We start from the raw sequence: 15,781 nt of genomic DNA on the forward strand, positions 1-15,781 counted from the left end.
CTCCATGCTTCCCTTGGATTGTTTTCAGGTGCTTCATTCCATTTTCATTAAAAATCTAAATGCGTGGTTTTGTCTGTAAGTGTTAACAAATCTAGAACAGCAAAGCAGTTGGTAAGTGAAACTCATCAAGTTGGTCGCGGAAAGGGGGCCTGTCGATGTCGAAATCGTTGGAAGAACGTTCCAAGTGGTAGTCGACCAAGCTGAAACTGAGCGGGAAGTAGAGAAGGTATAGGGAACCGAGTCTCTTTGTCTTATCGTTTTTTTTTTTTGTATTTTCTTTCGGTAATAAATGGTAGCACTGTAAAATAAGACAATATTTTATTACATCAAATGAAAAGTGGAAGTAAGTTCTTTAAAATTTTAAGAGTATGGTTTATTTCTTACCTATTTTTAAAACAAATAAGTATTATTGCTTCGTTATTTAAAATATATAAATCAGTTAAAACCGGTCGTGAAGCTTCAAACAGACTTGATCATTTGATCACGCTTTTCACTGAGGGCGCCGTTGGCCAGATTACACAACCCTCCGGTGACCGATGCCGGCATCGGAACCGTCGATCTCGACTCGCTGCCTCCGTTCACCTGGCCCTTTTCTAGATTCTCCATAAAGCTCAAACATTCTCGTATTGCGTACAAAAACTGGTCCGCATTCCCGGCGTTGAACACCATCGGGGGCTTCAGCTTGATCACGTTATCGTCCGGCCCGTCACTGCTGACGAGAATTTTGTGCACCTTCTTCATCCGATCCACCACAGCTTTGGCGGTCTTGGTGGCCGGTGTTCGCGCCTTACGATTCGTAACCAGCTCGATACCCACAAACAGCCCCGTCCCGCGGATGTCGCCGACCATTTCGTACTCGAAACGCAACGCACGACACTGTTCTAGCAGGTACTTGCCCACATTTAAAGCGTTTTCCTGGAGCTTTTCTTCGTCGATGACCCGCATAACGGCGTTCGCGATCGCACAGGAGACTGGATTTCCACCGTACTGAAATTAAAGTTAGGTTTAGATGTTGGAAGAACTATGAGTTGCGCGTTGGCTTACGGTATTAAAGTAGCAAACTCCGGTGGAAGCAAAGCTTTCGGCAATTTCCGGCGTGGTGACGACGGCGCCGACCGGATGTCCATTGCCCATCGGTTTGGCCACGGTCACGATATCTGGAATGACCTCGTGCGGCTCAAAGGCCCAGTAGTGGGTGCCAATGCGGCCAAAGCCCACCTGAACCTCATCGGCAATCGTGACACCTCCGGCATCGCGGATAATCCTATAGAAATAAGCCAAGGTCAGTCAAATCTACCGTTAATACCAACAATAACTATCCAGAACTCACTTGTACACCTTCTTGAAGTAATCCTTCGGCGGGATAATCTGTCCACCACAACTCTGCAAACTTTCGGCAATAAAGGCCGCGATGCCGCTCGGGCTGCTTTCGACCAGTCGCGCTACCTCGTCCGCATACAGCTGGCCCAGATCAGTACCCTCGGGAAAATCGCAATCCCGGATCTTGCCACGATACACGTCCGGGCAGGGTGCCTATGAACGGAATTCGTAGTTTTTTTGTGTGTTTTGCGTTTCTCTTTCATCAGCATGCACGCGAAGATGCGGCGAAGTGTGTTTTTCGGTGGTGCCTTTTCGAGAATTTTTTTTTCGGCACGCGGATTTGAAGAATGTTGAAAGATGAACATGATATCGATTCAAGCCTCGATACTTACGACGTGCACAAAGTCCGGCTTCGGATCGCCGCCCGGTTGGTTAAACTTGTACGGCGAGATGTCCATCACGGCGGATACGTGACCGTGGTAGGCACTGCAAGGAGAAAATTTAGTATTCATTTATATTGTAACCTTTTTTAAGTTTAAAATATTCATATTATAATCTAAAACTACCAAACTGTGACATCACGCCAATTAATTCTTTAAAATTTTAAGCTATGATTCAAGTCAAGCCAACGCGATAGCTATGCAGCTTAGATGGCATGTCGTCGCTATTGAAGGAAAACCTCCCCTAATATATTTCCTTCTTCGCAGAATTCAAATCGGTAGATAAGAGAGGGAGGGCATTGCAAACAAAAGTGTAACGAAAGCCGTGGGAACAAATTTCGCCTTTTTAGAGGGCAAAGCCCAGACGGGTTATCTTAACGATTCGAAGTCTGCGAAAGATAACGTTTTATTTAGATCTGGATCTGAGGCTCAAAGATGTGGGGGTCAGGCTGAACCGATAAACTGACTAGACTGTTCAACTTTTCGATTGGCATTGTGAAAATTGTTTGATACAAACAATCAATTGAACAAACCTACGTTTACACGCTTTTTTAGTTTCAAGATCAAATTCAGTGAAAAAAGTGCATTGGTAATGTCACAAGCATAACCATAATAACCAAATCTGAAAGGCTAGTTTCCAAAGCTGCCACTTGGTGTCGCATGAAAGCTACTTACAACTAATAAGGCTTTCTAGTCAGAAATTTACCAACACATTCAAAGTATGTTTACATGACAGCTGGACGTTTGTTTGCATCAGGTTTCCTATCTCTTTCTAGCAATTTTTTTTTGTCAAGCGATTTCTAGCTGGTTTATTTGACTGACTGCCCGATATGTCAGCCAACATACTTCGCAGGGCTGTGACAGCTACAGCTCGATCATTGTTTGCATCAGGACACTGTGACGAGGAGTTCGTCATTTTTGAGTTAAATTATATTTTTTTCACTGGGCCTAGAAAGCCTTATGCAAACATTTGGACTTGCATATTTAAAACTGAACCATTTAAAACGGTTGTTTTCAGTAGTTTTTTTGCCAAAGACACCAAATCATTTTAAAACCCGTTTTGTTCAATAATTAGATTACAATTTCATTCGACCTAACAAATTGAAGAGAAACTAATAAATTTCAATTAGTTAGTTCTTAAAAAGCGAATCTTCTCGTTTTCGTTTTCGTTTTATGGAGCAAGGTGGGGGACGCGGCCTCAAGTCAGTCCAAGTCCGGTTTCTTGTGGAAAAAAGGTGTGGAAATTAGGTAGTTCTTAATGAGCGAATCTTCTCCGCAATTAAACATTTTCAATATAAACCGCACTCACTGATCCAGCGTGATGACCTCGTGCCGTTTGGTGTGCTGGCGTGCCAGCCTTAGCGCCAGATCGTTCGCCTCCGAGCCGGAATTGACAAAGTAGCAAACGGACAGATCGCCGGGCATCTTTGCCGCCAGCGTTTGGGCACACTTGACCAGCTCGTCGTGCAGGAAGCGATTGTTGGTGGACAGCGTTGCCAGCTGGCGAGATCCGGCTTCCACCACCTTGGGGTGGCAGTGGCCAACTGTTGGAAAGAGGAAAAGGCGAGTTAATTTATTAAAATCGGATTAAAAATATACAGGTACTGTCAAAAAGTGTGTCGCATTGCATCACATTTGGGCTTGTGTAAGCTGCTCAAGATCTCAACCTTGACGAAGGAGTTGTCTGCAAAAATGCCATGTGGCGGTTGGACCACGTGCTGCCCTGCTACAACAGCCTGTAAATCCGGTCTTGCGAGGTGTCGCCCCGTCCGTCCGTGGTCAACATGGGATATTTATGCGTAAGCGGGTAACGTACACATGTTTATACGAGACAGATAATTTTGTTTGCGAAACTCAACTCGGGCATTATAAATAATAAATGCAAAGTTGACTGGTCCCATTACAGGTCCAATTGCACTTTGCTCGAGGGTGTGCAAATAGACAACAAACAATGAACCTTGTCGTTCTTCATATAATCGTGTACAGTCGTCCCACCTCTAGAGAGAACCAAAGTTTGTTTACATCCGTAAGAAAAAAGTGTTCCGAATTTGTGGATTTCAAGGGTCAAAGTTTTTCTTCAAAAACTTGATGCGAAAGTTACAATTTGCAGTTGTTTAATACAGCATTCGAAAGATCGCAAGAAAAGCTTTCAAATGAAGGTTAAAAGAAAATCATTAAGTTCAATTATCGATTTGCTATGATTGTTTGAACATTGGCCGATCTGTAAACTGTTCCGAATATGAGGGATGACTGTATGCGAAACCCAGCCACGCTTATAGTGATGTTGATGGCGCTGATGATGTCCCGACAACGAGATGATAAGCTACTTGTAGAACACAAATATTTACCGTGTTTTGCGCGCGCGCTCGCGCTTTAAACAAAATAATTCGCACCCTCTAGAAGTGGGTGAGTGACAGTTTGTTAACAGTGATAAGGTAAATTTGTTAAATCAGTTTAATTTGACTACACACAGCTTCAAGTTTTTGTATTGTTTAGTACATTTGAGCATCCTCGAGCTGTACAACGCTCAATAAAGCGGCCAGGATACTTTCTATCCTTTTCATAAGTTCACCCGGCGTCACCCTTTTAAAAGGGTATGTCAAAATCAGTACATTTTCGATACCCTTTTAAAGGGTGACGACGGGTGAACTTGAAAAAATGATACTTTTCACTTTGAGTGTATATTTGGGAGTTTCAAACTTCTTCCAAACATTAGCGGTTTAGATGAGAGATAATCGTCCTTCATACTTATTTTAATGAATTTTACACTCCTTATAAATAATCTTGTTTCTGTATTATTTTTTGTTTTATCCATTCTTTCACTTAGTCGTTTTGATATTCTTTGAAACACGATTCTGTACTTATGTTGTAAGTTTTTCTAATCTGAATCTACATACATGAGCAGTTATTTAAATTATTTCACTAGATAAAAGTAAGACTTTTAATAATTTATTTTTGTGATTTAGCCATTATATCAAACATTTTTTGGTGTTATTTAATATATTAAACATGCTGTTCTCTACCTAATTTTAGGACAAATATTCTTACATGAAAACATTTCTGTGAATTTGTTTTTTTTAAACAAGCATTTTTTAATAATCAAAATTTATTCTTCATTCTATGATACATAACACTTCTTGAACAGTTTAATGAGGAAAACGTTTTTAATAAAAGTTCGTGAATTTACTTCTCATTTAAACAATGTTTTTCGTATTATAATTTTTGGGACATCATTAACCACGTGGAAACTTGGGGTGGAGGGTGTTTGGGATTTCTAAAAGTTGTCCACGCTCCTGAAAACATGAATGTTCTCGGCGGGGTTCGATCCCCTGCCCTTTCGTGCAGGCGCATTTGAAATAAACCTCGAAATAAACCTCCATTACCTCGCCAAAAATTGCCAGGGCGATACAGAATTCATCCAATAAAAGATGAGAAGAAAGGTTAAATTTTCATAACAACCTATCCCTCATGGGTTTCCTATGCTGATAGGACCTTTTGAAAATTTAATCTAGATATTGAAAAAGCTTTCCTATTAGAAATTAGAACACAGGAAGAATTCGAACAACAATGCAAACGGTCGTAACCACTCGCCTAGGGTGGCTCCTTAGACCATTCACCTTCCCAAAAACCGTCCAACTCAAAGCAAAACATACTTGGGGACACCGTGGTGATTTGCCCTTGACCCCTTAATTTTTTTTTTGTCTTTTGCTCGTTTGGTAGCTCCGTTTGACAGTTCTCGTGCTTCGATTGATACCTTTGGTTTGAGTTGGCCGTTCTCAAATAAGCTCCAGCCTGGAGCCTCCAGGTTCTCTAGTGCGCAGTGGAGATGGGAGCGGCCGGCAATGGACGGCTGTCATGGTGTTGAGAAATCTGGTTCAGGTGGAGTTGGTTCTATAGAGTAATCTACGTGCGCATGTATTGCGTGTACGTACACGAAAAATATTGAGGTTAAATTTTGTCCGGACAGCAAAATTAAATGGTGCGCTAGTGTGTGTACGCGAAACGTCATAAAGCTCTATTGGCTCTATTGGGGAACTTATGTAAGGCTAATTTGCATTGGCTTAGGTTTCAAAAGAATTGTTTTAATTGTTCCATTCGGAAGACTTGTCATTGGAAAAAAAAATCTATCCAACCTATTAATGTGTCTGGACCAAAGAATATTTTGTTCATATTTGTGCAAAAAAAGTGTCTTATATTGAACGTGAACTCAATATTAAATAAGCATTCAACATAATTGGTTTAGTATTGACGTAAATCAAATAACCAAGCGTGGTCAAACAGCTGGTGAAGTCAGCTCAACCCGTTCCCTCACGATGATGACGAGCGTGAACAAGTCAGACTTCGGAAGCATGCCCTTATCACGTGCTAGTTGGTCCATTTCACACTATCAGCTGGGACTTAAAAACGTGCTTCCCCCTCTCTGTGTAGTGGCAGTGCGCACGCCTTGGAATAGTAAACACTATCAGCTGGACGGAGTGATAACCTGCTGGAAACCAAGTTCCTTCAGGGCAAATATTTACACTCGTCGTCCGCGTCCAGATCCAGACAAGATAAGCTGACCAAAGTTTAGAATCAACGGAAAATTTGAACAAAACATCTTTTTTTAAAGAATTGATACGAAGTTGCTGTTATTGCCGAACCGAGTTTAGACTGTTGGCTTTAAGTCAAACGAGATAACCAGGGGGTCAAATGCGTCAACGGCGAAAATAATGACGACTGATAGGTACTTTCTTCCGAGTGATTATCGTCATTCAGAGTAGACGCAACTGTTAAAAGTGAGATTGTGAAAAATAGTTCACATTATTTCAAAGAGTGATCACTTATAAAAGAATTGTTTATTTTTTCGCAGCGACAACCTGGCTGAAAAAAAACTCACTGAAATTTATTTTCGCTCGTGTTGTTATCACCTTTTTTTTCGTGACGGTAGAGTTTGTATATTTATGGCATTCGAATATATACACCCACAGCAACAGAGGCTGACGGTTGCAAACAAAGACTCGGCATATATTTTCACTTATATTCTACACTCAAACTCCGATGGTTTGACACCAACTCTTGTCAACCCTAGTTCACATACACTACCAAACGTTTGTTTTGACAGTGTGCGTACAAACTAAAAAAGTGTCAAACGAAAAAGTTACCAACCACCGGGGGGTGAGTGTACTTTACTGCAAGCTCAACCATAAACATCCTAATGTGATCTAATTTAAAATCTATTTGAACTTGTTTTATAATGATACATACTCGATACAATTTATTTAAATAAGATTAGGGTAGTAAACGGGTAAGTTTAAATAACATTTAAATTAAATCTCAATCCAACTTTCACCTTAATTCGCATGAAAAGTGACACCCATTTCAGTCATAACTTCAAGAGCTAGTTACTGACCAATGATCACTGCAATAATTAAATCAGCAACTATAGAGTTGAGTAGATGCAATCAAAACTGGTTTTTCTCAATTAGGTAACTGGTTCAACAAGCTTTAAAAAGTGGAATGTTATCATTTAAAGTACTATAATGGCAATTAACCCACCTTCCAAGAACAAGCTATTCCTGAAAACGCTCCCTTCTTGTTCATGCTTAATTATTACAAATCTTAAAACCAAACCCAGCTAAAAACCGGTATTAAAGTAGGCGTATCTAAAATTCATAAATATCTTTATATGCCAAAGTCACACGTGCTTCTCTCAGTAAAACTATAAACATCGTCGCACGCCGTTTCTTGGCAACGGTTTGATTTTATTTACGCTCAGCTGATTTCTAGAGGAAACCCGCAGACATTGTGACTCTCGTAAAGACAAACTATTATTTTCTCTCGCTCTCTCGTTCTTTTTTTCTCTTTTGATTTAATATTAGAATTATAGAGAAAGTGGAAATTGCATTTTACCACAATTTCTGAATGAAAGTGTTTGAATGGCCAAATCAGAAATAAAATTCCAACTTTAACGGAAATCATCACGGGTGACACTTACCATGGGCGACGTTGTTGATACAGTCAAGGTACTGGGTTCCCTCCTCGTCGTACATGTACTGCCCTTGGCCGCGAACTATTTTCAAAGGATCTGTCTTGTAGAAGAGTTGGCACGATTTGCTGCGAATAGTGAGAGAGGAATGGGAAATTGGGTCAGCACTTAGAATATAGGCTTTGTCTTGTCTCAGGTGGAAGGATATAAATATAAACTAAAACTGTCAAGAATAACAATTGATTTTATAAATTTATCTGACACTAATTACACAGCAATACAAATAAAAAAAACTTGAGCAATTCTCTGAGATTTCGGTCATTCGATTTTTTTTGTATATATATTTTTTTTTGTATCCGCCTTTTTTGTGCCTTTGATATGGCCAAAGAAGCCATTTCGCATTATTAGTTTGTCCATATAATTTTCCACACAAATTTGGCAGCTGTCCATATAAAAATGATGTATGAAAATTAAAGAATCTGTATTTTTGAAGTTTTTTTTATCGATTTGGTGTCTTCGGCAAAGTGGTAGGTATGGATAAGGATTACACTGAAAAAAATATAAACGATACAAAAATTTTGGTGATTTTTAATTTCACTTTTTGTCACAAAAACTTGATTTGCAAAAAACACTTTTTTTAATATGTTTCAGGGGACATGTCAACTTTTCATAAATTTCCAGAATGTGTAAAAAATCATTTTTGTTCAGTGTAGTCCATACCTACAACTTTGCCAAAGACACATAATATATCAAAAAATCCTTCAAAAGATACAGATGTTTGAATTTTCATATATCATTTTTGTATGTACACTGTACAGTTGCCAATTTTGTATGTAAAATTATATGGACAAACTAATAATGCAAAATGGCTTCTTTGGGCATACCCAAGGTACCAAAAAAGTTTCAGCCGGATTAAAAAGTACCAGCAACAAAAGCCAATAAAAAACCTATTTTTTACTTTTTTTAAATTTGCTCACTTTTAAAGTTATATGTAGGGGAGAGTGGGGAGACTTGATCCCCGGGGACACTTGATCCCAAGCCTGTATCTCGTCAGCATGTGGGTAAAACAATTAGCTTTGTTCTAGAAAGTTGTGCGAAATTAACTATAACTCATTGTAGAAAACACAGAAAAAAATTAAAAAATGTTTAGATTGAGTTACACACATTTTTCTGAAACGAGCTGCAAAAAACTTCCAAGAGATCTTTTTTTCTTTGTTTTGATATGTATAGTAAACACTCAAAAATTATTCAAAAAAATATTTTTCATACATGAATTGTTTGATAAACTTATCAACTCCAAAACCCTTACGCATTTGATGTTAAATTTATCGTCATACTATTTTTACAATCAATTGTTTAAAAAAGTGAGTTTAGGGAGACTTGATCCCTGCATTTTTACAGTCACTTGAATCTGCCTCAAGATTAAATAATTGGGCTGGGTTTTCATACATGGTTTCCTTTAGTATAGTTGTACATAACTTACTGCAGTTTGTACCTTTTTTCAAAAAATTTTTAAACAAAAATTTTCAGCTTTTGTTAACATGCTTAATTTTGGTCGAAAAAATAATATTTTAAGTTTTTAAATATTTTACATACTAAACTTTTTATATTTTGAACACAAACAGAGCCGTACCTTGGGTCCACGGCGCCCTTGGCGAAGCATCAATTTGGCGCCCCTCACAAATTTACTAGAAATTTGAAATTGAGGTTAATTTTCAATGATTGCTTCAATGAGTTTTGATTTTATAATTGCAATTGGAGACCTTAATATGGTTAAATTCAGAAACACAGTTATTTATTAATTTTTATGTTTAATTTTTAAATAATATTAGACAGGTTGATTTGAAAATTTATTGTGGGAATTACGTTGGCTGAATCTTTCTCAGATTTCATAACACGATAATGAAAGCTACACTGAAAGAAAGGCACATGATAATATCACATGTTTTACACATGAATCTGCCCCATACGACTTGGCATGTGAATGTCACGAGAAAATCACTTGAAAAAAATCAATCGCACGAACTTGCAAATCTAAATGTAAAACACGTTAATTTGATGTGAAAGCTCACATGACTTTGGAATGATGTGCACATGAATTTTGAATGATTTTGTGGTGTAAATGGGATGGTTTTCCAGTGAAATTCATGTGTTCTTGAAATTGTAGTATAGTTTTCTGTATATTTCTAGAAAGATTTTTTGTTGCGATTACAAACACACTTTATTGCACAATAAGTAATTTTTTTAAATAAATTATTTAAACAAAAAACCAACTGGACCGATGGCCTTTTTTTTTACATATTTTCACGTACAACTCTCCATTAAAGGGTTTAATAAAAAAAAACAAGTTCGGTGTCGGCGGCACAGTTTTCTCGTAGTAGGTGCACGGGCGACGGAACAGCTTCCGAGAGCGCTTGTGGTGGTATCGCTGTAGCTGCAGGAACCGGACCTTGGATTTGATTAACAGCTTGATACGGGCTCGAAAGTTCCGGAGTGGTGTCCCCCACCGAATCGACCTTGATTATCCGGATCGAGTGGCCAAGGGCACTGTGATAGAAAACCATCTCGTTCAGCACTTCGATCATGATTTGCTGAAAATACACGAAGAATATTAATATTTATGCAAATTCGAACTGGTTCATTAATTTATTACTTACCAACAAGTTTTTAGACGAAAACATTAATTTTAAAGCCAAAAACTAATATGAATTTGTTCACAGAAACGACTTAGTCGAATACGTCCGTCGTTCATCGCCATCTTATACGAATGAAATTTTTTCACCGAACACCGTTCAATGCCCATACATTTCAATCTCACGTGTTTTTCTCTTCGAAATTATGGGAAAAGTCAAATGGGGCAAATCGAAGTGAAATTCATGTGAATCTGAAATGAACACCTTGCGATAAAAGAATGAAAAAGGATTAGCTTGCCATCAGCTGATTTCAAATGAATATCACATCCATGTGTCATGTTAAACATAATCGAGTCAAAGGAAAAGCATGTGAAATTGTTGTGCCGAATTTTTGAGGAGCTCACGTGAAAAAGCACTTGGTTTTGCTATGTCAGTTTCTTTCAGTGTAGATTTTGTTTTTTATTAATTTATTTTTCAGATAAATGCACAGAATTGAACTATAAATGTTGCTTTAATTTGTTGGCAAATTTGATATTTTTTTCTAAGCCTGTATAAATATGATCTAGTATTAAATTTATTGTATAAGCAAAGAACTTTACCGGATTCGTAAAATAATTAGTTGATTTGGCTTTGGATTTCATTTTGGTGCAATTAGAAAAAAGAAAAAAATCTTTCTTCAAAATAAAAAAAATATTGTTCGATGCCCGTGTCCTCTTTTGTTTTATCTAGATAGGAATCCCAGCAAGCTTAGTACAAAAGAGCAAACCGGCATTGAAGTCTAATTTTTCAACATGCAGCGGCAGAACCATATTTCGTCAAAATCAATTAAAGATCATTCAAAATCCAGCGCAATTCATGATGAAACTTATTTTAATATTTGGGCAAAAATATCAAGATAAGAAATTTTTAATCATTTTAAGTGATTCGCCCATACGAGGCTTGAGAATATTTATCATAATTTTATATTTATAATTATATTTTGCATTGATTTTTTTGATCGGTATATTTTTAATTCGTGATATTAAATTTTATGTTTCAGAAAATTATTTTTTTAAGCAAAGCTATATCAATGTTTTCAAACCTTGAAAAAAATTTTTTTTTTGTTTTTAACTGAAAAAAAAAAGTTTGAATCGTTTCTCATTACCAAAGCTTTTTAGACGATTAAAAAAATAAACAACACCGGTTAAGCTAAAACTGAAAAAGTGATGTTTAGATCATTTTGCGTGCTCTGAAAAATATTTTTTTTCTTGAAAAAATATTGGTTTTATTAGTGAAAATTTAAAGAAGTTTTCCTATTTCAAAACACTAGTATTTTGAAAAAAGAGCAGGCAAATTTCAATGCACGAATTTGCATTTAAAAGCGGTGTATGCACTTCGGAAGGAATCGGTCAAGAAAAATTTCAAATGGGCAGCAGCGGCAGCGAAAGCAAGCCAGAGAGGGTGAATAAGAGCCCAAAAAAACGCTCCCTTTCCTTTGTTCTGCTGTTCGTAAAGCTGGGGGGGGGGGCGACATAAACTTTGAAAAATATTTGCAACGGCCTAAAATGTAAAAATAATTCCGATTTCAAAGAAGCTCGAAATATGACCATCATTTTTGGCTGATTGTGATTTACATCCAAATTAAAATAACATATAGTTGTAAATTTTTGTAGTCTGGAAGGTATTACTTAAACTTCTTTATACAATGTTCCAAACTTTAATGCTGTATTCATTTTGAGAAGCTCTTTCAGAACTCCTTGAACTTTCTGCCACTTGAGCGCCCCTTCTTTGATAAAAAAATAAATTTTCAAAAACACTTCGGTAGAAATATTCATATAATTGATTTAACGCACCCAACTCATATTTTTTTATATTTTAAACCAAATTATTTAGTTATTTATAGTTCTACTTTATAATTTGGCACCCATTCTGTTGCAAATACCTAATGAGAATGTTATAACTGACATGAAAATTTTGTACTATCATCGATTTCGGCGCCCCCCAAGGGCTGGCGCCCTTGGCGGTCGCCAACTGCGCCAACCCCTAGGTACGGCGCTGAACACAAACGTACAGGTTTTATGTGAAATTGCTGTAACTTATAGAGAATTAAAAGTTTGGGTGAATAAGAAACATTTTGCTTAAGATTTCTTCAGAATGTTGAAAGGGGGATCATGTTACCCCTAACATTTTTAAAATGCCCGTTTAAAATATTTTTTTAAAACGCTTGGCATGATTCGAAGAGTTAATCTGATGAAATACCCTCATAAGCCAAACATAGATGAATGTTTAAGCTTTCAACTCATGCAAAAAGTTTATAGTTTTGTGAGAAATTGACAGAGTTATGTGCGATACAAAAAAAGGGGATCATGTCTCCCCACTCTCCCCTATATAAAACATGATAACAGTTACCGTTGGTCAAGAGTGGAATATTTGCCATTTGGATTGTAGTTAAATTTTGCAAGAGTAAGACATTTTCAAATCAAATTATTTTATACCGTAAACTGTGGTCAATCGGGACACATGGGGCGAATTGAGACAGCAGTTTTAACCATTTTGGAACACAATATTTTGATTTTTCTGGTTGGTTTCGGTTAGAACAGACTCAGACCAACAAAATGTGTACATTAGGGTTACAAGAAAAATTGGAAATTTCGGAAAATCGCAAGAGATACCCCCTGGATCGATTCATTAGGCAAAAACAAGTAACAGTGCCAATTTTGAGCCAAATCGGTTAAGGCTAAGGGGTCGCTTTTCATCGTTTAAGTTTATATGTGGAAAATCACAAAAAGGTATGGGGAAAAACATCGCTTCAGGATTTTTGCAGCAGGTGGCGCAGGTCTCGCTCAAAATTGACCAAGTGTGAGATTCTTGTAGGAAATTTAATTACCTACAACTTTGTAGAAGGGTGCAAGACGATCCGAGTTGATCCTGATGAGTTATTAGCAATGCGATGAAAAGAAATCGGCTTATATACTTGAAAGTATACAAGGGGTATATAGGAAGTATACAAGAAAATATTTTTTTTCTGGAAAAATCACCAAAAATCAGGATCCGATTTGGTTCAAAATTGGCACAGATACTTATTTTTGCATTATGAATCGAGTCAGATGGTATCTCTGATGTCGATTTTTTTATTGTCACCCTAGTGTACATCCATTTCCAAATTTAAAAGCTTTAAGAGTTCTAAAAACTGCTGTCCCTATTCAGACTGAAGTCCCGATTCGCCCAGATTACGGTATTCGTCAAGTTAAAAGTTAAATTTGCATACAAAACAAAAAAAAATAGTTTTAATTTTCAGTATACTGAAAGTATTTTTTTCAGAAATCTTTATTTTTTGTCAAAACATAGAGATGCATTCTGGTAAACGCTCAACCATTTGGGTTCGTTCAAAATAATTTTGAATATTAGAAAATTTTGAAAGAAAACCTCATTAATACTAAGAAACTAGTAAAAAAATCGGTTTACAAAACAGTAGTATTGATTTATATTGCATTGTACAACCGTTGTTCATTTTAAATATATTTAAATGGTGGCTTTATTTTTTATACTTTTGATTGAAAATAGACGTGCTGTGTATCTTGTGAACTTTTAAATAGCACAGGACTCGCTTAGCCAAACAGACCGTTACAAAAATAACAAACACCAAAGTGGATATAGAATTTGATTCTTACGTAACGCAACTGAAACTAAGATTTTTTGTTCAAGACAGATTTTGTTTATACTTTACACAAGTTTACTTTAATTTACTCACCCGATATGCTTGTTGCGAAGCTTAATGGTATCATTTTTCGGCATATCTTCTTTGGCTTCCATGATGTGCTGCATGGATTCACAATTTTTTATTCTCACACAAAACAAACAAAATCTTAATTTCACACACGAAAAGGTACTTGTTTTTTGGTGGGTTGATGGCTATTGCGCACGTGCTATTTTTTTATTCTACACCAAAAAGAAACACTGCTCTAAGGTCGAGGACGTCCCAAAGAGTTCAATCAACTGGCTTTAAAAATAGTACACAACCTATATTCGTGTGTTTTTTTGCTGTTGTTGTAGATGGTGTGGAAGGATTTGCCAGCTGTGCCACGCCGTGCTGCTAAGCCGCAAACGACCCCGCTTAGACACCACAAAGGAGGAGGAGGAGGTTGATGCTTTTCATCGGAATGATAACGTCAAACTGAGTCAAAACGGTGGAGGCTCGCTACTATTTGTATTCGTCGTACGATCTCTCAAAAACTCTTGACGGGAGAAGTTGATTTGACTCTCGCGTTGCTCATGATGAGAGACTAGACAGACCATATGATATGGATGGGGTAAAATGTAAATGGTGATGAGGATGAAAAGGATGTTGAACTCTCAAATCGGAAGCTTATCATCATTTGTTTAAACTGAAAGCACTAAGCATGATCAGCAAAAAAAACTGCGAAATCAAAAAACACTCTGTTTAGCGATATTTAACAATTAGAGTTAAAATAAAATCTCTTTATGGTACACAAATTATATTAAAATTTTACAAAAATGCAGCATATTTATAAACTAGTTCACTGCATAATTGTCTCGGGGGTCTCAATTAGCTCTATGTGATCCACTCTTACCACCCGTATTGGTACATAATGCTTCGTAAAACTAATGATTCGTGAAATTTTTTGAAATTAAATATGCCTTTATTGAACTTTTTTATAATAATTATATTTCATTTACATGTTAAGTGGTATGGCTTAATGCTCTTCATCTTTGTTGTATTTTTCGTTTTATTATTAACTGTTCACATTCATTTATATACATCAAAGTGTTTTACATTTTTGCATTGAATCTAATACATTTGAGTAAAAAGGCAACAACTAATCCTAAAAAAAAGGAAATTCATTGAAATATTCAAAATCATTAGAACGAGTTAGCTACGAACTGTATTTTAAGATAAATCCTCCAAGCGTTCTTACTTGTTCCTGGCGAGTTTTGCACCCACGCAGAGTTTTTGTCATCTTGATGAAAATGTTCAGAAGTTCTTGTGGTGAAAACAGGTCACTACTGCCTTCACCCGTTGATGCTGGTTGGTTTTCCCTCGATTGCTGACTGAAACTTGGTGGTGTTGTTTTCTCTGCAACTTTTTGCCGCTGGTTCGACTCGTCATCTTGAAGACTTCGGTCACGTTCAACTTAAGAGTTTTTAGCTCTTCTTTCAGCAAACTAACATCCATGTCGTACAGGCCACGGAGGACCTGTTTCATGGGGCGTTTACTTGGATCGTCATGGCTGTAGTATTCAATATTGTATTGTTCAGGAAATCCCGAACGTAGTTGTAATCCTTTCTGCCAGGTAGCAGAATTTTGAGTCCATCAGCACACACGCGAATGGAAGCTCGTAAAGCACCAGATTTGATAAACCCTATCAGCCACTTTCGCACCGAATCCGATGACGACTGGGCCGTAGCCCAGTTAAAAAGCAGTA

The 15,781-nt window shown here is 37.1% G+C and overlaps 1 protein-coding gene across 1 annotated transcript; it reads right to left on the reverse strand.

The window, feature by feature from the left end:
• Positions 1–301: 301 nt before the first annotated feature.
• Positions 302–14,509, reverse strand: LOC120426460 (alanine--glyoxylate aminotransferase 2-like). Its single transcript, XM_039591224.2, has 7 exons — positions 14,089–14,509; positions 7,735–7,853; positions 3,070–3,304; positions 1,713–1,806; positions 1,331–1,533; positions 1,045–1,264; positions 302–987 (listed from the first exon to the last, which is right to left on the reverse strand). The coding sequence occupies exons 1-7, from the start codon at positions 14,160–14,162 to the stop codon at positions 460–462; spliced, it is 1,473 nt and encodes a 490-aa protein (XP_039447158.1). The 5' UTR covers positions 14,163–14,509; the 3' UTR covers positions 302–459.
• Between the last annotated feature and the right edge of the window lie 1,272 nt (positions 14,510–15,781).

Source organism: Culex pipiens, chromosome 1 (assembly GCF_016801865.2).
Source record: "Culex pipiens pallens isolate TS chromosome 1, TS_CPP_V2, whole genome shotgun sequence".
Lineage (NCBI taxonomy): Eukaryota > Metazoa > Arthropoda > Insecta > Diptera > Culicidae > Culex > Culex pipiens.

Excerpts from the sequence above, each read along its gene's own strand:
- LOC120426460 (XM_039591224.2), bottom strand. The coding sequence starts at position 14,162 with ATGCAGCACATCATGGAAGCCAAAGAAGATATGCCGAAAAATGATACC. Across the intron at positions 1,534-1,712 it reads AGCCGGACTTTGTGCACGTC|GCACCCTGCCCGGACGTGTA; the intron begins GTAAGTATCGAG and ends TTCCGTTCATAG. Across the intron at positions 1,265-1,330 it reads TACTTCAAGAAGGTGTACAA|GATTATCCGCGATGCCGGAG; the intron begins GTGAGTTCTGGA and ends TTATTTCTATAG.